The sequence below is a fragment of the Lagopus leucura genome, unplaced genomic scaffold (genome assembly GCF_019238085.1).
Source record: "Lagopus leucura isolate 7727_CA_CO unplaced genomic scaffold, USGS_WTPT01 Super-Scaffold_741, whole genome shotgun sequence".
NCBI lineage: Eukaryota > Metazoa > Chordata > Aves > Galliformes > Phasianidae > Lagopus > Lagopus leucura.
This window is the reverse complement of record NW_024962256.1, coordinates 2902351-2928606: the sequence shown is the minus strand read 5'-3', so window position 1 is coordinate 2928606 and position 26256 is coordinate 2902351. Positions and strand designations below refer to the sequence as shown.

The 26256-nt window shown below is 51.3% G+C and overlaps 1 protein-coding gene across 1 annotated transcript; it reads right to left on the bottom strand.

The window, feature by feature from the left end:
• Window positions 1-1520: 1520 nt before the first annotated feature.
• On the bottom strand, window positions 1521-10799 carry DUSP5 (dual specificity phosphatase 5). The gene is made up of 4 exons (XM_042863591.1): window positions 10335-10799; window positions 6529-6671; window positions 4738-4957; window positions 1521-3069 (listed from the first exon to the last, which is right to left on the bottom strand). Exons 1-4 carry the CDS (start codon window positions 10726-10728, stop codon window positions 2669-2671), a joined length of 1158 nt encoding a protein of 385 aa, XP_042719525.1. The 5' UTR covers window positions 10729-10799; the 3' UTR covers window positions 1521-2668.
• Between the last annotated feature and the right edge of the window lie 15457 nt (window positions 10800-26256).

Here is a 26256-nt window from a genome sequence, read left to right as displayed (position 1 = left end):
CAGCCTATCCTTCAGCTCTAGCACTCCCAGCTCGCCTGGGGTTGTGTCCATCTGTCTGATCTGAACACTCACCCCAGGAGCCAGGTGCCCAAAACAGAAGCCCACGAAGGTTACAGTAGCCCTTGGCTCAAGCCAGGTGAATCTGATCAGCATTCAACCCACAAAGCACTCTCAGGGGTGCTCTTCTCCCTACACCCTGCGACAGGATAGCTGCAAAGTGTACTCAGAGAAGGAATATCCATGAGGCTGGGCATGAGGTCCCACCCTAACACTGACACACAGCAAAGGAAATGGCAGCAAGAGCCCAGGGGGAAACACTTACATAGGTGCAGGTCCTTCAGCCTGTAGGGAGAAGATGCAGGTCAGGGCCAAACAGAGGGGAATCAAAGCTGGGCAGAAGCTAAGACCTCAGGCTCCAGTGCCAGGTGCAGCACCTCTGCCTCAGGTTCCTTTCTCCATCTCTGCAGAACCCCAGCTGAGCACCTCCCTCTGCCAACAGCATCCACCAACACATCACTGCAGCCCAACAGCAGAGCCTCTCTCCATACCCAGCAGCTGCCCTCCCTCTCTGCTAATTACCTGCCTGCTCCACCTGGCCTGCGAGCTCCTCTAGCTGCTGCACTCAGCTCTGCCAGCAATGCCCCTTAATGGGCACTGCCTGTGCTTGAAGCATCATCAGTTTCAGCCTTTAGAAGCAAACTGGTCTTCTAGAAAATGAATTGATCTGCTCTTACTCCATTACATCAGTCACCTCACCTTTTCACATGCAGGCTCTTGTGCTCCATTTTCCTGAGAACGTGCAAAGGAAAGCCAAGGCTCTGGTGACAGCTCCTCACCTGTGAGGTTTGCTGTCAGAGGGTGTTACAAAGAGATTAACCCCACGGGGCACAGATGTCAACCCAAAAGTGTAGATGTATGGGTCATAAACATGCCACAGTGATAAACCAGAGCAAGGTGAAGAACTTCCAGCTGAGATGAGGTGTGAAATGGCTCAGATGCTGGGCTTCAAGTGCTTTTTTTTTTTTTTTTTAATTAATAAAAAATAAAAAACCAGAACATCTCTGATGGCAGGTGAGCACTGCAGGCTGGCTGCCTGCCCTGCCCATAGTGTGACAGCAGCAGGTGGCTGGTGGACCTACACGGCCTTGTCACCCAGCCTGGGGCACAGCATCCCTCCTGCCTGTGCCGGGGCAGGAAGCGGGGGCTGTGCTGTTCTGACTGCAGGCTTTCGTCTTCAGCGAGACGGCAAATCTTATATAAAAGATGCATGAATCAAAAGAGAAGCGCCTGCCCAGCCGTTGGGAAGTGACGCCACCGTGACTCATGTCATTCTGTTCAAAAAAATCCTCCCCCTCACCTTCTCCCCCCATAGACTTGCACCTTAGGGCCCTTCCCAGCGGCGCTGCCCTCCTCCCACCCCATGCTGCTGTTGTGGGGTGCTCAGCTGGCCTCCCTCAGCACCAGCACTCCTGCACCTCCGGCTCACTCAAGGATGACAAACAGCTCGCTTTTCCTCACAGTTTTTTTTTTATTATTATTATCATTATTATTTTTTACACTCCATAAAAACTGTTGCAGACTTTCTTTCACATTCACAAGATCTTCTGGAAATTATTGCCGTTTCCCATATGTATTACATGTAAAAAAGGATAAAAAGGTCAACAGACAAAGAGGGCAGCTTGTTCTGAGCTCCCTGCAGACAAAAACTCAATGCAGTGAATCCAGATTTCACAGATGAAGGCTGGCTGGAGGTGACCACGCACAAAGCAAGCCACATAACACTGGACAAGACCACTTTACCACACACAACGCATCTCAGAAATGCTTGGGAAGAGACCAAAAAGCCAAGCTCATCTTATTTTTTTGGTGTAAAATCCAGCAGTAACAGTGTCACCTGATGGGAAGTAACTCGATTGAGGGTTGTGGAGACATTCAAGTATTCTAGGGCCGTTCTTAAACAACAGATGGGACTATAATAGCTCAGCAGGGTAGCCTGATAGTTTAAGTTCCTCGGCTTCAGTTAAAAGCGTGCTGAGTACAAAGGCAAGTGCAGGAGTACAGGAAATGTCACACCTGAAGGGATCCACGGTCCTTTTGGTCTCCAGTTACACTGAGGTCAGTACCTGACACCATAGAGCCCAGGACAGCAGATTTTCACCTGGATGCACAACGGCAGCCAGAGAGCCCTGCTGCCCTGGCACTCTGCTCCCTGAAACAGGGCACAAGGGAGGAGCAAAGCTGGGGAAACGCATCTCTTCAGGTGCAAGAGGAGCTTCCCGTTTTGTTTTTCCCCCCACTGCTGCTGTTTATTGCTTGAAACTTTAAATAAGGTTCTTCTTAAAAATAAAAAAGGGAAGAAAGTGGGAACTGAGAACACCTGAAATGGATTTCTCATTGCTCCCCAGGAATCTGGAAATACAGTAGTGGCTGCACACTCTGGATAAAAACCTAGAAAAGTACTTCTAAAAAAACAACAACAACAACAAAAAAACCACCTCACAAAACAACATTAAAAGTTCAGAAAACCTGCCACTTGTGCCTCACAGTCAGTGTATGGGAAGTATCACCCACGAGGACCACCTCAGACTAAGTCAGTGAGGTTCTCTATTGCACGTTCATGAAATATTCTCATTAGGGTCACAGTTGGGCTTTGAGGGCTCCGGGGCGTTCAGCAGGATGAAGAAGCCGTCATAGGGCTGAGCTTCAGCGAGTGGACAGGGGAGTGGATGGGCACGGAACTCAGCACTGAGGTAGGGAAGGCGAAACACGAGCCTTCAAAATTTTTGCCTAACGTCAGTTCTTCTGCAAAGAAAGAGGCGGCTTCTGTTTTGCACGAGGCAACGGGAGGGCTGGGGGTGGAAGACAGGATCTCTGACTCATATTGTAGCAACTGTCCCATGAAACCAAAGTTTGGTGAGATGAGGCTCCGGCGCTGCTTGATGTAGTCAAAGGCCTCCTCCAGGCGCAGCTTCTTTGTCTTCATGAGGTACGCCATGCAGATGGTGGGAGAGCGTGAAATCCCCGCTTCGCAGTGCACCAGGATCTTGCCCCCTGCTCGTCTGACATAATCTAAGGAACAGAAAGTCATGCGGACATCAGCAGTTGTTGGAGCTGGAGAAGACTCTGGGATACGTGTCCAGAAGCCAACCCATCAGCAAGGACCCTCTGCTTTTGGGTGCCAAAGGTGGCATGGAGACAGACAGGAGGGACAAAACCCAGCCCAAGATGAAGCTTAGCCCCAGCTGACATTGTTTCGGGATCTGCGGATCCCAATTTTGCCCCACCTCCAGTTTTAGGGAAATGTTTCCCAGGTGCCGTTTCTCCTCTGCTACAATTTGCTTTTCAGAGTGTTGTGACACACCAGATATCTGGGCAGTGCTTGTGTTTGCTATTCCTGCATTTTCACTGCTTGTGGCTCAAAGCATCAGCCCTTACCCCACTGCATATTTCAAAGGCAAGAACTGCAGAGAGTTTCCTCTCATCAGCTTTGCTAGAAAAACAGGGTTTCCTCTTTAAAATCGAAATCTGTCCTGCTGCTTGGTGGGTTGGCAGCAATCAGCTATCCTAGGAGGGACCCTTGGTGGCACCCTTGGGCAGAGTCCCTGGGGCCATAGTACAAAGCACATGAGGACTGCTGGGCAGCTGCTAATTACAGCCTGGCTAAAGGATGCTTGGACTTAAGTCAGGATATAAAAAGCTTATGCAAAGCACCCATTTTACACAACAGGGAGCCTCTGTGGTTACTCACACAACACAACGATTGTTATTAGATTACAGAGAACGTGCTTAAAATAAGCCCTTTCCACACTAAAATGCAGTTCAAAAATAGATGTCCTCTGGTCTCTTGCCTCGAGCAATATGTTCAAGCTTCAATTTATGGAGAAATGCACAGAGTGTGGTGCTTGCTGCATGGCACTGGAACAGCGTAGAGCTGAGCAAGTTATCATTTGCCTGTCTTTGTCTACTGGGGGAATGGTGCCACCAGAACCAGTTATATTTAACTGCTGTACATAAAAAGGAAGACACGGATTTGAGTCACCTCCAGCATCTACACCACACAGTTTTTAAAGAAAGTGAAAACTGAAATCATCCTCAAAATTTTGGGGAAATTTTCAAGTGATTCAACAACTATCAGAAGGGGGTAGGAATGTGACAAAAGTGAATTATCATTTCCCTGAAAATTGTGAGAAGTCCTTTAACAGGAAGAGAAAGGTCTTAGAGAGCACTCTTACATCAGATTTGCTTTGTTTTTCTATCTGCAGTGTCAAAGAACACTAATCTGGAACTTTGGAAAGAAAAACAAAGCTGAGTAGCCCACTTGCCTTATCTGCATGGTGACAATCGGAAGGAGGTATTTCCTTCCTCATCCTCCCCAACACCTTGTGAGTGCCCCTTCCTTGCTGAAAACCCCTAGCTGGGGCAGCTGTTGATGAACATGTTTGAACTTTTACAATAACATCTTGGAACACACAAAAAAGGCAGCAACATAAGTTTGATCTCTGAGTTACCCATTATCTCCAGCAGCCCCGTTGGAAATGGCTGGATGGCATCAAGCAACCAGCACCCCTGTATTTTTGTGCCTTCCCTCCCCCCCCCCCCCCCCACCTCTGAGCCTCTGACTTGTGGCCCTACTATAAGGGCTTGGACACTGCTGTGGGTATGCAGCACTCTTTGAGAAGCCGTTGGCTCCTTTTGGGAAGCTGAGAACCTGGAAAGCTGAGGACCCAGGGCACCTACCAATGAAGTCAATGGCCTCCTGGAAGTGCGAGCTGATGTCTGCAGTGTGGCTGTCCTCCACAGGGATCCACTTGTAGCAATACTGGTCTTGAAAGGACTCAGAGCTCTTCCTGGAGACATTGAGCAGGGCTGTGATGTGCAGGTTGGCGAGGAACTCGCACTTGGAAGCATGATAGGCACTACCAAGGTAGAGAAAAGGCAAGATTTCCACCGGGCCACCCTGGAAGAGAAGGAGCAAAAACATGCAACTCTGACACTGCCTTTGCAATGGTGATTTGAGTCCTGATGTTGCAGGAAAAAATGCAAGGGAGCGTATGTGGGTGCCTGCCCCCAGCCTCCCACCTTTCCCCATGATGGCTTTGGACCCAGCACTGCTGCCCAGTGAATCACTGCATTGGCACAGCCCACGCAGGAAGCAGCTTTTCATTTTCTCATCCACGTCTGCGAGGTATGAAGCTGGAACCAGCCCCTCGTGTGCAGGATGTTTCCTGCCCCTCAGGAGGGCCCAAAAGGCTTTCATTAGGAGGCCCAGATCAGGAAGGGTCCTAGAGTGGGGCTCAGCCCCATGGCAGAGTAAAACCCCTGTGACTGCAACTACAGGACCGGGGCAGGGGACACCCCCTCCCCTGCGTCACCACATAGTCACCCACTCTGCAAGATGTAATCTCAGTTCCTCCTTCCCCAGAATGTGAAAAAACCGGGTGACGACACTGTGAAGAAAAGCCACCGCCTGACAGACGCGGGTGGCAGGTAATTTCCATGATGCACAGTGCTGCTGCCAGCCCTCAGGGGTGAGAAATCATCTTACGAACCCCCATCCCCCGCTGCCCTGTGCAATTTGCCAGGGACAGCCAGGAGCCACCTGCATCACGGGGCTCACTCTGGGGACACCCGGAAGCAGCCAGACCACAGGGTGACATCTGGGGGCACACATCTTCCTCAGCCCTGGGGGCGGGTGTGGGAGCATGGTGACTTCCGACGGAAACCCCACAGGGCCTCCCAGGGCCATCTGCCGGAAAGCAGCAGCCCCATACCTCTCCCTGCCCCTTTGGTGTCCCCTGGGAGGGGGCTGCTGCTCACGGCCGGCATTGGAGCTGCCTGGCTGCATGGTGAATGCACCCTCAGGGCAGTTTTGGGCTGAAGAGGGTTTGTACCTCCTACTGCTGCCTCATTTTGAAGCCAGCTGGAGGTGATGCTGGCCAGCAGCACAGACAAGGAACTTTAGTGACATGAGGGACAGGGACTGGGACAACCTGCTGGCAGCCTGTGCCAGCATAAGGGCCACCATCACCATGCCCTGTGCCACTGTGTTGGTGAGGCACGTGGGATGTCAGTGTGAGCTCCAGAGCTGTTAGCTCCTTCGCCAGCCTCTCTAGAGCCATTTTAGATTGGCTATAAAGAAAATGATTCTTACATTAAGTGTAGTGAAGCACGGGCACAGGCTGCCTTGAGATGTGGTGGTGCCCTGTCCTTGGAGACACCCAAGGTGAGACTGAATGGGGCTCTGAGCACCTGATGGAGCTGTGGTGTCCCTGTTCAGTTTTATTTAGAATTTAGACCAAATGGCCTTTAAGGGTCCCTTCAAACAGCTCTATGACTCTCTGATTGCAATGGGCTTTGTGATCAAAACACACTTATTTCTTGCTGCAGGAACAGAAATAACTCTAACCCTAACCCCACGCACCACATACTCTTACATGCTCCTGCCTTTGGAGCATATGAGATGTGAAGCTGGGACAGAAGCAGCCGGTGTTATAAGATTGAGGGGGAGGTGGCCCTGGTGACACACACCTGGTCATAGGCAGGCTTGTGGTTGGCACTCTGCTTCTCACAGTGGCTGATGAGGTTCCTCTCCACGTCACTCCTCTCCAGGGAAATGAGCTTCCCATCCACGCAGCACTCAGGATATTGCGAATTGAAGGTTTCATAGCCCCCTGGGGAAGGAGGGGAAAAAAGAAACACTGATGTTAGCGCCTCTGAAAAGTGGTTTAATTAAAGTAGAGGAGAAATGAGGCTCGGTGCCGGTAATGAAGTGGGACAGTGCTGTTGCCAGGGTTGGTTAGAAAACTGTCCCCAGCGATGAAGTGGGGTTGCTTGAGAGGCTTTGGGCACCCAAGGAAAACCTCCAATACTGCTGACAATTATTAACTTGATAAAACCCGGTGGGTAGAGATGAAAACCATTAGTGCATGTAGGTCTGTTGAGTCCAGCAAACATTAACCTCTGTAGAGCAGGGACTGAGCTCCCTCCTCCAGTCACACACACACACACTGCTGCCAGTGCTGGAGGGAGAGCTCTGCGGAATTCATCCCAAACCCACCCTCACTGCGTGCACTGGGACAGCCCAAGAAACACTGTATTTGCATTCCTAAACAGACATGGGCACAAGAGGAGAACGCTTGCAATCGCATCATTGCTCACCACAACGCACGAGACAGCAAATTAATGAAGGCAGTCCCACTGAAACCAATCTGTTAAATAACCGCTATAAAATCTAATGAAATCCTGTGACAGTGTTTGACAGCTCAATGGCCCCACATGAGCGATTGTGCATGGTTAAGTACTGCCTTCGTTACATTCAGCACGCCGCTAATGAAAAGGAATTAATCCTATTATTACACCGTTACTCAAAGTTTGTCCTCAGCTAAACGGTTGCCTATTTCCAGGCTGGGAATACGCTCATCAAACTGAACGCGAATACGTCAGGTAGCAGAAACAGCCTGGAAATGTCAGCTGTGTGCCGTGCATCCACCACCTGTGATTTTTCAGAGCACAAACGAATTGTCAGAGAGCTCTTCTACAGGAAAATTCAATAACCCTTTGGAGCGTGACCGCCAGGTAAACAGGGCTGTGCAAGCAAGGCCTGCAGTGTGATTCATTAATCCGCCACCGCTTTGCCCTGATAAGCGGTGCTGCCGTGCGCCCCGATCGGGGCCCTGTTTCGCAACAAAGGAAGCCCTGTGGCTCTGTGCACCCACAGCCCCGCTGCCTGCGCTGCCCACCGCCTCCACCTCTGACACTGTGGCCCCGCACACCGGTGCCTCATACGCGTGTGATGTTTGGGCAGATGTGTGCTCAAACTGATGACGTGCTGCTGTCACCCACTCAGTCTCGCTGTGGGGTCCTTGCGTTGCAAGAGCACAGCACGGTTCGAAGCCCATTAGGCGCGATGAAAAGCTGTTCTCCATGCTTGGGGGCACGAGGGCGGCTTTGCGTGCAGTTGGCACTCACACCACCCACACCTTCCCTCCCATGACCCCAGCCAAACTCAACCAGCACAGGCTGAGCAGCAGTGTGACCACGAAGAACGTGAAGGGGGCTGATGAAATGATAGCCCTCATGGTGGAAGAGCCAACAAAAATGAGAAACTCTCCCGACTGCCTGATCCCACACTGCCTTCCCACAGAGTGGGCTTCTAAATCCTGATGTTTTGCATGGCTGACCTTATCTTCCCACTGCCCTCAGCCACCACCTTCGCATAGGAAAAATACATTCAGTCCATAGGAGTAGCCATTATCCCCATTTACACCCTGTGCTGTTTCTGCTTTTGAATGAACACAGATGTGTGTGAGCCAAGTCAGCATGTGTGTTCCCCATGTCTCTGGGACAGCAGAGCATGCGGCCACTGAATGGTTAATTGCAAGCCTCGGGGATCAGGATATTTGCAGGCCGCTCTGATGGTGAGTCATCCTCTCATCCCCTCCTCCAGCAATCTCTTCTTTCCCCTCTCCTCTCAACCTAGCTTCCCTGAGGTCATCTCTGCAAATACTTCATTGCTCATCGCAGGGAGTGGGGCTGCGCTTTCATTTTTAATCAATAAGTAACAGAATCCCTGTCAACACCAGGGGACCATACACTGTTTTATCTTTCTGTGAGCCCTTCTTCCTCCACCACACGATCCCTTGCCCTGCTGGGGCTGAGCTGACCCACGGCGAGCACTCTGTGTACAGAGGTCAAACACACACACCAGGCAGCACAGCCACTGCCAGGAGGCCTAGAGGTCCCTATTTTCTGCACAGCACCCGCTGCTGCAGGGTAATTTATGTCCCCGGTGTCACCCTATGTCCCCCACACCACCACAGCTTCCTGGGGGTCTGCAGCCCCGGTGAATCAGTGGCTCCGGCAATGAGTCACACCAGAGCTGTGGGCTGCTGGTCCTGAGACCCAGAACACTTCGTAGAGAGGTGAGAGAGGAAACCGTGCTCTGCTAGGGGGAAATCTTTTCAGCCTCGTGTCAGCAGGCTTTCAAGAGAGAGGCTTTGCAATACACGAAAGATGCAAAGCAGAGCCTACATCAACACTCCACCCCATTCAAGCTGCCCACAGCCACCACTTCAAAGTGGGGAGCTAGGACATAGGAGGGAAAGACCATCCTGAGGCTCAGTCAATGGGCTTGAAGTCAGCAAAGCTTAATTCAGCTCCTGGATTGCCACACACTTCCCAGGGTAATCTTGGAGATGTTTCCTCACCCTTGTTTTAATGGGGTCCCATAGGATTTTGCCCAGCCCCACATGCTACAAGCATCCCTGCCCTGTGACAGCAGAATTGGTGCCTGCAGGGGTGCAGCATCTGAGGGTAACTGGGCAACGCCAGCGTGGTGGAAAACTGCCCTGCATCTCCCTCCTGCTTGGTACCAGGACCCCATATTGGAGTTGCTTCTGCCCAGTGGTGAAGCCCTCTGGGCTCTCTTCACCACAGGAAGCACAAACAGGGTGGAAGAAAAAAAAAAAAAAAAAAAAAAAAACCACAACCAAAATGAAGCAGAAATCCTGCTAGGATAAAAGGCTTAATAAAAGTCCACAACAGAATTTAAGAGCTATTGCTGGACTTTCTCCTCCAGCCGCGATCTCCCATTGCCCCCGGGCTATTTGGGTGCTCTTTGGGAATCCTTTCGGCGCTCCCCGGATCGGCACCGCGCTGCCAGGGGATGGGGGAGGGCTGGGATACGGAGAGGGCAAAAGGACAAAGGCGCTGCCGGGCGAAACGGAGCGGGGGACGGGAGAAAGGGCAGGCTGCTGGTTTTTATTGTTTTATTACTCCCGGGTTACACGGAAGGAAAACAAAAACCGCAATCCGAAGGCTATAAAGCACGTGAGGAAGGCGGTGTTCGCACGCCCTGATGAGCCCCGCAGTTGCAACTCTGGCTTTCCCCTGCCTGCACATGTTGGGGAGGCACATCACCAACACCTCCGGACGAAGGAGCGACCCCCAGTACTGGGCTACGAGCTGCGGCCCCGGTGTTGCTTCCCATACAGGGCGGCCGAGCGGCTCTTGGGGCTGGGTTGGCTCCCCAGGCAGCCCCGCTCCCTCGATACCAACTTTTGTTCTCCTTCCCTGATGTTCTTCGCTTTCCATCCTCCTCTTAAACGCGCGGCGGGGGTGAGCGGAAAGGTATTTGGACTCAGCCCGCGAAGCCTATCCGGTATTTACCTCCAGTGGGTGGAAAAGAAATGAAATCCCGGCATTACCTCCCTGCCCCGCACCTATAAGCGGTTTAACACCGCGAGTGGGGAAGGGGCCGCTGCCCGGAGGGCTCCGGGGATCGATCCCCCAAATCCCCCATCGCCGATGCACGCCGCCCCCCGCCGCCCCCTCACCTTTCAGGAAGCAGACCCTGGCCCCGGCCTCGGGCAGGCTGGAGAGCAGCGCGTTGAGAACGATCTGCGCCGTGCTGTCTTTCTTCAGCTTCTGCCAGTGCCCCGTGCCCTGGTCCAGCACCACGACGGCCGCCAGACGGGCCGCCCCCGCCGCCCCCTCGGAGCCCAGCAGCAGCCGGGAGCGGGCGGCCGCGTCGGGGACAACGAAGTGGAGAGGCACGGCCCCGCCGCGGGCCCTCCGCATCACCACCGAGTTGAGGTTGACGTTGAGGGAGCCCCGGAGGCAGGAGGCCGAGTAGGATAGGTAGGGGCGGCAGTCCAGCACCAGGCAGCGGGAGGGCTCCTTCCGCAGGAGCTTCCGCAGCTGCCGGCAGTCGAGGGAGGTGACTTTCATAGCGGCCGCAGCGCGAGACCCTCCGCGGCGGGGCTGCCCGGGACGGGAGAGCGGCCCGAGGGTTACCGGTGCCGGCGCGAGAGCCGCAGGGCCGCTAAGCGTGGACGGGACGGGAGGGATGGAGGCACCGCGCCGAGCCAGAGCAGGGAATCCCGGCTGCCGCCAGCGGGCATTTATATGAATGGGAGGCCGGGCTGTGACGACACTGCCCATATAAGGGGAGTGACGCACCCGCCTTCCAAATATGGGCATCTCCCGCCCCGCGCTCCGCCCCCCGGCGGGGTTCCCCTCCCCTGCGCTCCCCTCCCCTCCCCTCCCCTCCCCTCCCCTCCCCGCAGCGGACGGCGTTAGTCAGTTCGGGAGGCAGAGGAAGCTGAAAAACGCCGCAAAAATTCTCCAGTCATCGGCCTGAGCCTCGCCCCGTCATCGGCATCATCGCCTCCCCCTCCTCAGCCGTGATTGAGAGCTGGAGGGGGGTGAGGAGGAGGAGGAGGGGGAGGAAGGAGGGCAGCACCGGGGCAGCTTTCTCTCACTGGGCTGTAGTGGGTTTCAGTTCCCTTTATTCTTCCCCCCGCTATGTGTGTCACCGCCAGCAAGGACCCATCGGGGCTGCAGCCCGGCAGCAAAGCAGGAGGCAGCTCTGGGCGAGGTGGGAAGTGCTGCTGTGCTGAATGAATGAACGACAAAAAGGGGATGAACGGGAATGGGGTCAGGAAAAGTGGTGTCTGTTTGGGGATCTGATGTCCCCTTGCTTGTAGCAAAGGTGTAGGCTGCAGGACTGTGTCCACAGACCAGAGGAAGAGTAACGCAGCAGAGCACAACCTGCTGCTGTGGCCCGAGGTCATCACTCTGATACACAGAATTAGGAAATCCAGCACTTTCTATTTTCTCATAGATGAGTTTCATGAATCAGAGAGAGAAGTGGCAGTCCCTGGAAGCAGTCGGGCAAAAGGCTGCGCTCCAGCCAAGCTCATGGCAGCCAGGCAAGGTCGCAGTGGAGCCATCCAGGAGCAGCACGCTGTTATTATTCTGATGCTGCCCTGAAATATGCTCACCTCCACCACGGGCAGGAAGTGCCACCCTGCCCCAAACTGCCTGCAGCAGTAACACAGATGCATGAAGGAGACTGCACAAGGAAAAATACTCGAGCTGATGGGAAGCAAAGCCACGAGCAGTTTCGAAGCACCTCCACTTCTTCCTCTTTCAAACCCCTGCGGCCCCCAGCTGGGCCCCCCTAACCCGACCCCCCTGCTCTACATCACTGGCTGTCAGATGGTACAACACCAGACAGCTGGTGGGTGGTTGCAGGTGTTGGTCCCAGTGTGGGTGCTGCTCTCACTGTGGCCCCACACCATCTCCTCCTTGCTCAGCCTATGATTAATAGCTGGGGGCTTCTGCTCCCGGTCATGCAGGAAGAACCTCCAGCACAGAGTGAGCACAGCCTGCTTCCTGCCCTCAGCCCTGCTCCTGCCACCTCGACAGAAAACCAGTCCTACTCCCCCCTGCTCCCCTAGTACAGCCCAGCTGCTCAGTGTCCCGGTGCATGGAGGGGCTGTGGGCAATGCAAGCGCTTCTCCCTCTCTAGAGGAAGGAGGGGGCTGGCAGTGAGCATCATTTCCTCCCAGAAAACCCCAGTGACACGGGAAGAGGTAGGAGGGAAAGATTCTCTCCCCAGCCCCGGTCTGAAGGAGGGGGCAAATGCTCAGAAACTCAACTCCCTGGGGAAGAGCTCTGGTGTTGGACCTGAAGTGACAATGGGGTGTATGTGTATCGGGATGTGACCTGCAGCTGACCTTCCTCCCTTCTCACACCTAACACTGAGCCTCCAAACAACTGCCTTTCAGCAGATTATAGCTTTGCTTTTGTTTCTTAATGGAGTGAGTCATGCCCACCTTTTTATTAGACAAAAATAAGCAGGCGAACAGCAGCAGTGTGAGGCTTCCTCCTGCAGCAGGGTGCTGGATGCCCAGCCCTGATGCCCAGCCTCTGACTCCCGGCCTGCCACCTCTATGGTTTCGTGTGCTTGGGGATGGGGAGCCATAGAGGGCTGCTGTTGTGGGTGTGCAAATAGCCATGGGGATGCAGACAGACACAGACATGTTTCCCTGCTGGATCTGCCCCTTAGTTTGACAAGTGCTCCCAGCAAGAAAGGGGAAAGTGCTGCATTCTTATGTATGGAGAGCACTGAGCCGTTTAGCAAACTCTGCCTTACCCAGGGAACTCCCAGCTCCATACAGCACTTGCAGAATCATAAAAGCTGGAAAAGACCACTGAGATCATCTAGTTCAACCATTGATCCATCATCACCATGCCACTCGACATCATTCTCCCTGCTCCTCCTCCCACTTCCCTTTGGTAATCTCCCAGGCTCCTTTGTCCTTTGTCTCGGGCTTTTATCGGGGCTTTCAGATCCACTGGCCCTTTCCTTTTCTTTCAGGCTGTATTTCCCCTAACCCAGCTCATTCTTCCCTTCTCCTCACCTCCCACAGACCCATTGTTGCTGCCCACCGTGGGTGTGTGGGACTTTGCTCAGCCTCGGGACAGAAGCAGCTCCCCCCCCCCCCCAGGTGGAATTACCCACTCGTCGAGAAGCACCCATTCAGTGGGCATCACTGAAGAGCAAAATTGGCTTTCTGGGGAGACTACCGTTCAAAAGGGGGCTTAGGAAAATAAGTGAATGCTGTTTGGAAACAAGAGACAGGATCAGTCAGATCCATAGGGCTTGAGTTGCTGATGCCAAGATCCTGTGCTGGGTGCTGGGTGCATGCCCTACAAACCACAGTGCTAACCCCAAACCACAGCAAAAGGGAGACGAAGCCTAAGGAGGCCCAGGGGAAGGCAGATCAATTGTCCCCCAGGGGATCTGCCAGGGAGGTGATACAGAGGAAGCACCCTACATGTCACTGTGCCTTAATCTGGGGCTCGAGGTGCACCACATCCCTCCTGGGGCATAGCACTGCACTCATCCTCCAGCTGGTTGTGAAGTGCAAGACATTCTTTGGATGAATAAAGCATAGTACGAGGCGACAGAGAGGATGTGTTGGCATTTCTGTGCTGTTACTAAGTTTCCCGTAACATCACTTTCTAATTTGGAGCGGCTGATGTCAAAACGCTCACGGCACAAGCAGTCAGAGAAGCACGTGCTGATACCAGCCCAAACCATTCTATGATTCTAGGACTCCACATGGCAGCCGGGAGCTGGGTGAAGCCATTCCCGTGTCTGGAGTCTGCTGAGCAATGCCAACAGGAGGCTGCAACACTGTGATCGCATCGGTGACACGATTTGCTCACCAGTGCTGAATTCCAACAGAACAGATTGGATCATGAACAAATCCATCCCTTTACAAATTTGTCCCAATCGTGACAGAATAACCCATGGTCAAATCTAATTCTGGAAGGTGAAATGTGCTACCAGATACAGACTGTGCTGCGTGGCAATCATCCCCCTCACCTTCTGGCACCATAGATGTGATCTGTTGTTGAACTGGAACCTTTTTTTTTCTCCAGAGAACAAGTGAAAAAACTAGTAAGTGATAGGGCATTTTCAATAAAAATAGCTCATTAGATAATGGAAATGCATGCCACAAGCCACTCATTTTGGAAGAACAAACTGGATTTCAGTGTTCTGCAGCCCCAGCATCTCTCAGATCCGTTTTACATTCCCAGCTCTGCTGCCACAGAACAGAACTGGGATGAACAGTGCACCGTCTGAATGGGAGTAGTCTGCACTCAGCACTTCTGAAAATCAGGCTGGTAGTGAATGTCAGCCTTATGTCTGCTTTCTACCTGACTCATGCCTACGTGACTCCCCTGGCTGCTGCGAGCTGCTGTCAGCAGCCACTGCCAGGGTGCAGGAGGAACACACAGAGCCTCACATCACCAGCTCTCTGCACATCAAGGCTGATTTTCTCCACTCTCCTTCCACAGCCACGATGCTTGTGAGCTGTAATGATGAGCACTTGCAGGAACCAGTTATGAGTGTAAAGATCTTCCTTTTTGCAGCCATCCCTGGGGTAGCTGCATGGAAAAGTATTTCTGTAGTTAGCTGTCTTTAGTGTGAGACAAAGCCCTTTTGTTCTTTTATCAACTTGCCAGTTCTCATTTGTTCTTTCCTCTTCCTGCTGCTGTTTCCCTGCACGCATTTCTCGCCTTCTTGTCCCCTCTCTTCCCTTGCCCTGCATGTTTCCCAGGAGCCTCTTTCAGCCCCTTGCCCATGGCCAACGCAAGCCTGGCTGGGCTCTGACCCACATCTGCTGCTGCTCCTGCCCACCTGCCCCATCTGTCAGTGCAGCACATCCCCATCCTCGTGTGGTTACTGCCTCCTCAGACTGCAGGGAGCCATCAAATGTCTCAAGATTTTCTTATATGGGCAGTTTAATTGACTGTTTGGACAAACATATCTTGGAGAAACGCTGGTTGCTTTGGTCCAGATCTTCTGCAAGCTAATCTTATCATCACTAAATCTGATTCTCTCTGCCTTGGTCTTTCTGACTGACTCATTTCTTAAGCACCAGGTTGTTGCCTGGAGGGTATAATCACGTAAATATAATCCACCACACAGTGTGTGTTACTATGCCCACTCCCCTGAGAATGAGTACAGCTCCTGAGCACAGAAATGACATTTTAAGCTCAAAATGGAGCAGCTCATGTTTCTAGCTTAGAATGTTTTGGAGTCATTTCAGTGGGCTACACGGATATAAACAAACAAAATCATCACACACGGTAAAAAAAATATTACACCTCACTTTTCCATAGCATTGCAAGAAGAAGAAAAACAAACCCAAGGCAGCTCCACAGTTTGTTGTAAGCTTCATAGAATCACAGAAATGTTGGGTTGGAAATGACCTTAAAGCCCACTCGGCTCCAACCCAGTGCCACCCACCAGATCAGGCCACCATCCAACCAGGCCATGGGCACCTCCAGGGATGGGGCTGGCACTTTTCCCGCATGTCCGCCCTCTGAAGCTGCACTGTGACTACTTTGATTGTTGCCTTCCTCCACTGACATCAAAACATCCAGAGAAGGGGAAAAAAAATAGTGTTTCGATTTTTTTTCTTTCCAAAACAATCCTAATGAAATGAACTTGTAAAAAGAGAGGAAATAATTTACGTCTCATGCTCATTTCTCCTGGGCTCCCGCTTGCTTAGCCTCATTTAAACTTTGTATCAGCTTATGACATCCGGTGAAAGTACACTACAGCTTATTAAAATTTAAAGCTGTTACTCCAAGGGAAAACACTGAAAGCTCTTTGATGGATTAGCCAAGCCGGCAGGATGTGGCTTCCATGTTGTATCATTCTGATGGCACAGCCCACTTGGGCATCTTTATGAAATAGAGCTTCCCCATCACTTTCAGCTTGCTACAGATCTTGTTCTGCTGTGTTCCACTCCAGAACTGCAGACATTTTACAGCAAATTAGGAGGGTATCACATGCTAACTCTGTAAAATACAGAACTGTATTTAAGCTGAAGTAAATGTGGAAGTAAAAAATAACATACGGCATTCATTTAAGAGAAGATGAGTTAAACATCCGAATGTTACCACAGAATCACAGAATTACAGAAACTTTAAGGTTGGAAGAGACCACTAAGGTCAGCCAGTCCAGCCATCAGCCCATCCCCCCATGCCCACTGACCACGTCCCTTGGTGCCACATCTCCATGTTTCCTGGACACCCCCAGGAACGGTGACTTCCCCCTCCCTGTGCAGCCTGCGCCAGTGCCTCACTGCTCTTTCTGAGAAGAAATCGTTCCTCAGACCCAAACTGAGCATCCCCTGGTGCAACTTCAGGCCATTATCTCTTGTCCCATCACTAGTCACTGGAGAAAAGGGGCTGATCCTCAGCTCATTGCAACCTCCTTCCAGGTAGCTGTAGAGAACAATGCATTTGCTCCCATAAGAAAGGTGGGCTGAGAGACCAACAGGACCCCAAAGAGCAGCGAATGGGACCAGTACCATCACATGTGCAGGGGTGCAGAGCAGCACCTTACTTCTCTCAAATCAAGTTTGGATTGGAAACTTCCCAATGCAGTACTGCTTGTAGGATGAGGCTTTGCTACAGTTTCCTATTACTCATACATTTAGGTGGAAGCCTCTCCCCAGTCCTTCCCAAAGTCCACTTGGGAAACACACCTGGATGGAGAGCTCTCATGGGGAAGGATCTCTGGGGCCATCCTCAGCCTGTGGATACCAGCCCTGACAACATCAATTCCCTTGCACTCCTTGAATCACTGACAGCCTTTGATTGTTTATAATGTACCTCTTCTCCACCAGGAATTTGAAAAGCTCTTTGCTTGGACCGATTTGGAAAAATCTTGGTTACCTGTACTCAGGCACAAAGCAGCCTTGCCATTAGGAGCATTTCCACCTGGAGAGATCAATCCCAGAGAAACCCATCACTGCACTGCCATGGTATGCCCAGCATACTGCTTCAATCCTCACAACCCTGGGAACAGACTAAGAGCTCCCACAACTTTCCTGGGAGTAAAATACATGTTATAACATGAGCCTGCTTCAGGGCTGTGCCTGGTACTGCACCTGGCTGTTAATTCATGGTGACAGGACCCCCTGACCTACTTTTACATGGGTTGCACAGCCTTCTCCAACACAGGCTTCCTGCCAAAAAACACCCATAGAGTGGAAGGGACAGAGCTTCCTGGGGCTCCCCTTCATCCTGTGGGAAGACAAAAGGAACAGAGTGTTGTAGTGCAGCAGCAGGATGACAGTCACAGCTGGGAGCACGCTTCCCATATGCTGGCACCATATGGTAACTGCCATGTCACAAGGTCAGCATGCTTATGTACTTTCTGTAAATGTGTTTAAAGAGGAGAGAAACCACAGGAGAGCTGTTTGCACATCTTGGCAGTATCCCATAGTAATTACCAAGGGCAGGCAAAAGCATCTGCTCCCCACTCCTACCTTGGCTTCCCAACGTCTCCCATCTGAGGGACCCAGAGCTCTTATAGGGCTGCAAGCAGAGGTGCAAGAACTCTGGCATGAAACAAATGTTCCACCCTTGGCTTTCCTCAAATCGACCCAGGAAGGACCGCTGTTCCCAGAGGGTTCAGTCCCAACGTCTCATGCTTCAGAGCCCTTCAACTCACCTGTGGCTGGTTGGGATCCTTCCCTACAAAAAGTATTCACATTTGTGAGTAGGGAGTAGGGGATGGTGCTGGGAGGTGCTGGAAGCAAGGCCCCTGGCTGCAGGCTGGCCCTGAACAACAGGGCATTGTCCCTGTCTGCAGGAAACCCAGCCCCATGATGCAGAGCAGGACAAAGGCTTGATTTTGCTATGCAAAAGAGCTGGAAGCCAGGAAGGGGCCTGCACAGCCACGCTCCCGGGTTGGTACACACTGGATGCATGCAGCAGGCTGTGGGTGATGGGTGGAGATCTGTGGGACACACCAGTGAGCCCAGGGACAGTGTGGTGTGGGTTGCATACTTCTCATGGGGTGAGTCAGGGAATGGCACTGGATGCTCTGCAGCCAGATATGAAAGCACCCGTTTGGGGTTTTTAACATTCAAGTTAAAGCCTTCCATAACAGTGGAAAACAAACAGTTGAAATTAAGATGATAAAGGAAAAAATTTGGCAGCATCTGTGAGAAGGTGAGAACTGAGAGCAACAGATCACTGCATACATCTCAGTGACAGGGAGAACACAGGCACCTGCCCTGGAGCCAGTCCTGAAAATACAGCGAGAAACGCTTTGTTCCATCAGATATTGATGTCCTGGACAGGCTGAGCTTGAGAAGAACGAGGAGAAGCCCCAGTGTTTGCCACACTGCTGGCTGAGCTGACACGGACAGGGGAGCACATATGGGGTTCTCTGCAGGAGGATGTGCCTGCGCAGCCAGAAGCCCAGCCTCGTGGTAGGCGCTCACTAAGGACTCTGCTGCAGGTGCTTTCCCTACTCAAGTCCAGGCATCTGTGTGAGACAAACCAGAGGGATGGCTGACACCAGTTTCGATCCTGACACATGGGATTATGAGAAAGTGCATTGCAGTTGTGTCAGATACCATTGCATTAGCTCTCCAGCAAGCGTAGGTCAGTGGGAGATGAAGCCATTAGTCACAGCATTTGTGTTGATATTTCCTTACTGTACAATGCTAATAGCTCCACTTGTGCCTTCAGCCCCACTGCTGCACAGCAAACACGCGAAGATATGGGAATTCTTTCTTTCCACTCATCAGACATTTTTTTTCTCTTCCATGCACTTAGAAGAGAATTTAAGAAAGGCTCTGGAAGCAGAGACAGAGCGGAAATCACACTTAGATTTCGCTTCTGCCTGTGTGATTAATTGCAGAGTTGTTTTACTGCAATGTGCACTGCAAAGGATTTATAAAACGGACAGTTACTCAGCTCACACTGAGGCACTGTCTTTTGCTATCACACAGAAGGATTGGGCTGCATCTGTACAGCAGCTGCCAGCCAGCTAATTCTGCAGAACTAGAGATGCTCTGGCTGTGGATTTCTGTGGGACTGATTTCCAAAATCGTTTCTTCTAACAATGCAGTCACAGTGTGATCAGTTACGTAGTGCATATTCCCAAAAAGGAATTTTCTATTTTTGTTTCCTTCCTCCAGCAGGGGATTCCCTCTAAATTAACTGCAGAAGAAAACTTGTGACAGAATCAGAGGCAGAGAGCGAAGAAAGCATGGAGGTGGGCCTTTTGAGTCAGGAAGGCTATTGCTCACCAGCTAATATAGGATATTTTGCCCACCACCTCCCTGCAGAAAATAAGCTGCAGTTCTATAGAAAATGGTATGGAATTACCAGATTCTACCTGAAACACTCTCACTCAACTGCCCTGCTTGCACTGCACACAGTGGGTGAGGCCAGCACAAACTGTTGTAAGGGGAACCAGAGTCAAACAAGTTCATGGGAGAAATGAGCCTCACATTTTTGGAAGTAAGAATGACAAACCATTGGGACAAGCTACAAAGGAATTGGTGGAGTTTCCCTCTCCTTCAAGTCAAGAAATGTTGTCATCAAGCACAAGTTGTGGGGGTTGGCTTGGGAATAACCAGACCAGATTGTCACGCCTGAAGGACTATGAAATCACATACATGATCTGGAGACGCAGGGATCACATGGCTGTCCCATCTTTAGGCACATGGGTCAGAATGTATTAGCAGCTCACTGCATGGTAACTGCAAATAAGCCACGTCTGTAATAGTTTAGACTTGTCTTTCTGTCACTGTGAAACAAGCAGGTGGAAGGAGCACATCCTCTCATGGGTTGAGCCGGTGTGCTCCCCTGGGAATGCAACTCCTCCATGGCTACAGCCATGGAAGCACTGACACGGGCCCCCTCCTGAGTACCTGCAGCACCAGCTGTAAACTAGATCAATACTTTTAGGTCAAATTTGTAACATGCCGTCAAAACAGCTGATACTTGAAATGACAAGTGAGAAAGGAAAGTATGCAGGAGTGCTCAGCATCTACAGTGAACCCACAAAAAAGATCTATGTGCTACCAGAAGAGAAATGGAGAAGGAGGAGCAGAGCTGCCTGGTGGGGCTGTGTACTGGGTAGGCAGCAGTGCCCCCCCCCCCCCCCCCAACTCCCTCCAGTCCTCCATGTCTCTGATGCCCCACCTCCTGATTACCTGTATCTCTTGGTTCCCCAACCTCCTTGTGCCCTGCAGAGCTGGATACTCAAACAACAGAGAAAAAAGGGAAGAAATTTGGTTTACTTTATTTGCTATGGCTGCATACACTTGAGACTGACAGCTGTTAAAACAGCTCCAGTTCCATGCAGACCACACTCCTCAGCTTCTCTCTACTTCCCTTGAATGAAATGGCCAGAGGGAGGGTACTCATGTCTCCTCTACTGAGTAGGAGAAATTACTTTTGTGTACTGAAGGCAAACAGAAAGCCCAGCACAGCTGTGCTTGCATATCCAGCTAAGCACTGACCAGCAGTTGGCATAAAGGATGCTTGGGGCTTGTGCAGCTCTCAGGGGTGCTTTGTACTCTTTGTGAGTCCAGGGTGGAACTTTTCAAGTAGTGGAAAGAGCCAGAGATAACATGATAAGAAAAGCAGAGTGTCGTCATGTCCCTGATCCCACAGTCGCAATCTCAGATAGCAATTCCCATTGCTTTCATCAGTTGTTTCCAGCAAGAGGAGCAATGCCGGATCCAGCCCAGCGTGTGCGATGCAATCAGTGCTTCATTGTCACAGAGCTGGGAATTACTGCCAGCATTAACACCCCCAGCCACCCACACGCTTTTGTTCTACACCATCACACACTCCAAAGAGTTGCTCCTCACTGCTACATTTGGCTCAAATCATGGCCACAAGAGTGCCTGGCTCTGAGTGTCCTCCTGCCACACCACGGGGCTCACCCAGCCCAAAAACAGGCAGTGGGGCTCAGCAGACAGGTGTGGGGTTAGTCAGCAGGCCCCTCCATCTGTTTGTCTGATCTCAAGTGTGTTGCAAGCCAGCAGCAGGGTGAGGGTGTGCATTTCATCACCCACCCACCCATCCTGTCTTTTCTGCCCCCAGCCCCACCACCTGCAGTAGCTCTGGGAGCAACCAGCTGGAGCTCTTGTGTATACACATCATGTATTTGCAGCCCAGGTGGGTGCTGCATGCCCCTCTGTGTATGGGGACTTCTGATCTACATCACCTCCTGGAGTCCCCCCTTGTCTTTCCATAGGGAAACATTGTTCATGCATTAATCTACTCTTTGTTTCGTCCCATTGCTCTCCTCCTGGATCTGATAAAAGCCTCACCCTCATTATAGTAATTAATTGGCTGGAGAAATGCAGCACCAAAGAACCCAAAACCCAAGTAGGTCCAATGTTCACTGTCAGAAATTCCTGTGCCAGCAGGCAGACATTGCTGAGACCTGAGTTTTCCTGTGGTGTGGGATTCTCCACTGCTGATACTGTCCTCTGCTCCTGCAGGTTTGTGTTTAAAAGAAGGGCGAGAAGGGAGATTACTTGAGGCCAGAAACCCAGAGGTCCCTTTCTGGGACCTCTTCCATTCAAGCCCCTTTTGGAATCCCAAACAAACCACCTGCCTAGGGTTGTCTGAGCTCTCTTTGAAGCCTCAGGACTCTGTGAAGATGTCTCCATTTTCTCCCTGCTTGGTAAAGCTTGGTGGAAACAGTACAGTGAAGCACTGCAGAAGCCACATCCCTCCATGTGTCCCTCCTCAGTGTGGCAGCATGCAGAAATGAAATACTCTGTGCCCCCTCACATCATACTGGTATCTTCCCAGAGCAGCTCTCCACCCAGCATGGGCAGCCTGTGCAGCTCCCCGATGGCCTGGCTGTATGCGTGTTCTGGTTTCATAAAGAACTGAGAAAAATCAGGGGAGCAAAACTACAGAGGAGTCAACACCTGCTCACAGAATGGGACCAGGGAGGTGAACAAGGGAGCTGGCACTGGGGGAGGAAGCATGGCCAGGTAGGTGGGGGCCACAGTGCCAACAGTGTGGGGCACAAGTGATGAGAGACATCTAAAGCAGAGCAGGGCCACTCACAAGACCTGCTCGGCTGCTGGCTGGATGTGTCCTCCTTCCTATTTCAGTACTGTTTTAATACCCCTGAGGCAACCAGATCTAACAAGTGAGATGTTTCAGTTCTCCTTCTTTCCTTGTGGCTTGATGGTGTCCTGGGTTTTCTTGCACTCCAAAAATGATGGAAAGGGAGAATAACCCTGGGGCTTTCAAAACTCGAAGATCATGGCAAAGTGCAGTGGCCACAATGGCACCAGGGCCAGAGAAATCAGAAAGGAGCTGGTTTGGTCAAACAACAGATCTGCCATTGTGAACCCCACGCCTTATGGTGACTGCCCTCTCCTGGCCCCCAGCTCCCATGGGAAGCCCTAATTTGGGCCAATGCTGAGCCAGATGATGCCAGGTCCTTCCTGTCTATCCCAAACTTCTCCACTTAGAATCATAAAATCATTAAGTTGGAAAAGATCACTAAGAATCTAGTCCAATTACCAACTCATTCCCACCATGCCCACTAAGCCATGTCACTCAGTGCAACATATACCCTTCTCTTGAACACCTCCAGGGACAGTGACTCCATCAGCACTTCTCGTGGGGGGAGAGGGTTTTATCCCTTTTTTATCCCTACATGACCACCACGTGCATCCCTGGGGTAGACAGTGTCAGTAGTGAGCTGCAAGCACTCAGCCCAAGTCCTGTGGCTCTAATTGGCAACAGATGAAGCCAGACTGTTTCCTGAGAGACAAGAGTTTTAAGAATCCCTAAAGCCTCTTAGACAGCAGCAATATCCTAAATGGGAGCTTTATTCTCCCCAGCACTCAACAGAGCTGGCATTCAGACATGAAATGCTGGAATTCTTACTCTGGAGACCTTATCAGTGCTGGGAACGCTCCCCATAGGCCTGCGGTGTCTGCAGAGACACGGCCACACGATAATCTGCAGGGGATGGGATGGCCATAGCCAGAGAACTGCTGGTTGGACTCCGAGCTCCAGCTCCATATGATCTTCCCCATTCACAAAGGCCTTGCCGAGCAGTGACAGCAGTCCACATCACAGTATCCTGGTGCATGGGGCAGTTCCAGGGGCAGGGATGGAATCCCAGAGAGCAACTCTCAGTGTGCCAGGATGTTTTGCTCTCTAGGAAGCCAGAAGCTTCCCTGAAATTGCAAGACAAGATCCAACACACTCTGACTGGCCCCTGCTTCATGCATGATGGGGCTGCAGGAGCAACACTGAGTTCACTGCAGTTACCTGTGTTGTGCAGCTCCCATAGCTGTCCCCCATCTCCATCCCAGATAAGATGGAAGCTGCCAGGGCTTCATGAGAGCTCCCGGAGCTCCTCTCAGTGCCAGGTCCTGTGTGAAGCTCACTGCAAAACCAGTGCAGTCTTACTGCTGTGGGATTTAAAAACAAAGGAGGGTGGAAAAAAAGGAAGAAACAAAAAAAAAAGAAAAAAGAAAAAGCCTCCTGGCCAGTCTAACTGCATTTGGTTGATCTGATTTCAGGCGTCTGCTAAGACACAGCATGCTTATTTATCATAATCAGCTTACTGCACAAGGACAGTGTTAACTAGGCTTTACTGGATTAAAACCTGCCAACTAATTCATAGCACCTCACCAGCCAGCGTGAGTGGGCCGACCCTCTGTGCTTTGTTCAAAACATGTTTGCTGCTGTCAGATGGAGGGGAACACCTGGGGAAGGTGGAAGGGTACAAATGCCCTATTGATCCATGAGCATTACCAGCAATCCCACAGAGAAAGAGCGCAGGAAATATAGGGGCTTGCAGTCCAAGTGCAGACAGGTTAACATAGAGCAGAGTCTTAAAAGCACTGAGCAGAAAGGCTGCGTGGTGACATGTTCCCTTTCATTCAGGCTGCTCATGGCTCTTTCTGACATCAACAGTAACAGGGCTTCGTGTCAGTTGCAAAATTCAAACTAAACAGGAATTTGCAGATAAGCCATGCTGTTAAACCAGCCTAGAGCTGCTAATATAGACAGATATGTTGAGGGGCTGGGGATAAAGTCATGCAATATTTGTTTTAGACGTCCCAGAGAACAAATATTAACTGCAGTGCAGCCATGTCAGATAATATTGAGTGAACCAGAAAACAGAACTTCACCCAAATTCACAGAATAAAATGTAGAAATTAAGTTATACTTTCTTACAGAACAAACAAACAAAAAAACATAAGAGAAATCTGTATGGTGTAATAAGGCTGGAAACCTCAGTGTCCCTGAGAATGCCCCAGGGCAAGTCCACGTCCCTCTGGCACCTGAGCCATCACACATGCTGCACCCACTCAACCAGGACTTGTCTGTCTGGAGTCCCTGTAAAGCACCCAATCTAAATATTTATGGTGCTGTGGAGCAAACTGCTCTATAGAGAATGCTCTACATTACAGTAAACATCTATCAGAAGACTTTGGATCATTCAAGACAAGCTCCTGGTAAGGACCTGCCATTGCTAAGTCATCCCTAAGTGCTAAAAACACATGCTTATTAAACAACCCAACTCCTTCCAATCCAGATGCCTTCCTGCTCCTGTACCCATAGGTACTATCTCATCCATCTTTCTCAGGGAAGCAGGGACCAGACCACCAAGTGGAGGAGGATGCAGCCTTACAGACAGGGCTATGCTGAATCCCCTTGCCCAGCCTTCCTACTATCACACAACACTTTGCCAGCCACCCACTTTGCCCCATCCTCCTGTTGCTGGGGAACCCTATCAGACACTCATGGTCTGGCTGGAGGTTCTCAATTAGTACGTTCTTAGCTCATGGGGTGCTCCCACAGCCCAGCTACCTCACTGCAGCTGCTCTGATGGAAGACACCTGCAAAGTGTGTCTCCTGCAGTCCTTGACAGAAGAAGGAAATGAGAACACCAGAACACTCTTTGCATGGAAACCTCATGCTGGGGGAACAAGGGAAGTGGTTGAGTCAGAACTTTTGCATTTCTGAGGTCGGCAGAGCTGACACTGGTGCATGGCACATTTCATAACGCGGTGCAGGCAGAACCAGGTGCTGTAAAATTCTCCTTCCTCCAGCTGAGCCTCCACCTCCCATACATGGGGATGAGCTTTGGTTTCCCAGAAACACCCACACCCTTACAGAGAGGCAGGAGCTGGGCTTGTCTCCTAGATGGAGCTGCTGCAGCTGCGCTGGATCTGCCTTGGCCCCTGCCCACATCCCATAATTCCATGCCTGCTGGCTTCCCATTGCTTGTGCTACAGTAACCCTGCATCCCAGATGGGAGAAGTGGATGTGGATGGACTGTAGCAAAAATGGTGCTAAATGGCCAAAAAATAAGGTTGGGAATCATTAAAGCACACTGAGGACCTGAAAGGTGACCCAAGTTTCCAGGCACCAACATTCATTCACAGGTCAGTGCTGCTTCTCTTGGTGCTGACACGTACCAGGAGCAGGTGTAGGAAATAGCAGATGGCAGGATCATAGCCAGACATTAATCCCTCCTATTACACCGTTCCTGTTAACCCACTTTGGCAAGTTGTATGTTTCAAAGAGCTACTGGCTGCAGTTATAGATGGGCAATGTGAGCGCTAAGCACTTATCACTAGGTTCCCACCTGGGGCCAGGCCCTGTTGGGTGGACCTCTGTCTCAGCAGACTAAGCAGGCTCTTCTGCTGCTTCCTGACTGTGCTGCTGCTTCCTTTGCACAAGAGCAGTGTGCTGGGATGAAGCCACTGGCTGCTTGCTGGGGTTGTGATGGCATGGCATGGCTATCATTATGACACCATGCTGGGGAGATGCAGGGCAGCCACACACCTGGTTGGAGCACAGAGGACTGACCAGTGCAGTTCTCTCCAGCTGGTTATATGCACATGTTCTTCTCCCCTCCCTGCATATCACTTTCCCTACCTATGCAAAGGGGCAGTGTTTCTCAGAGTTCTCAGCCTGTGAGCTTTCAGTACTGGGGCACTGTGGCATCACACCCCAAGACTGATCTCCTACATGCACTGGTCCTACAGAGGCGTGGGAAGGATTCATCACCTAGACATGCAAGAGGCCGAGGGTTGTTATGATTAACCTTTCTCTGATGTGGAAATATGA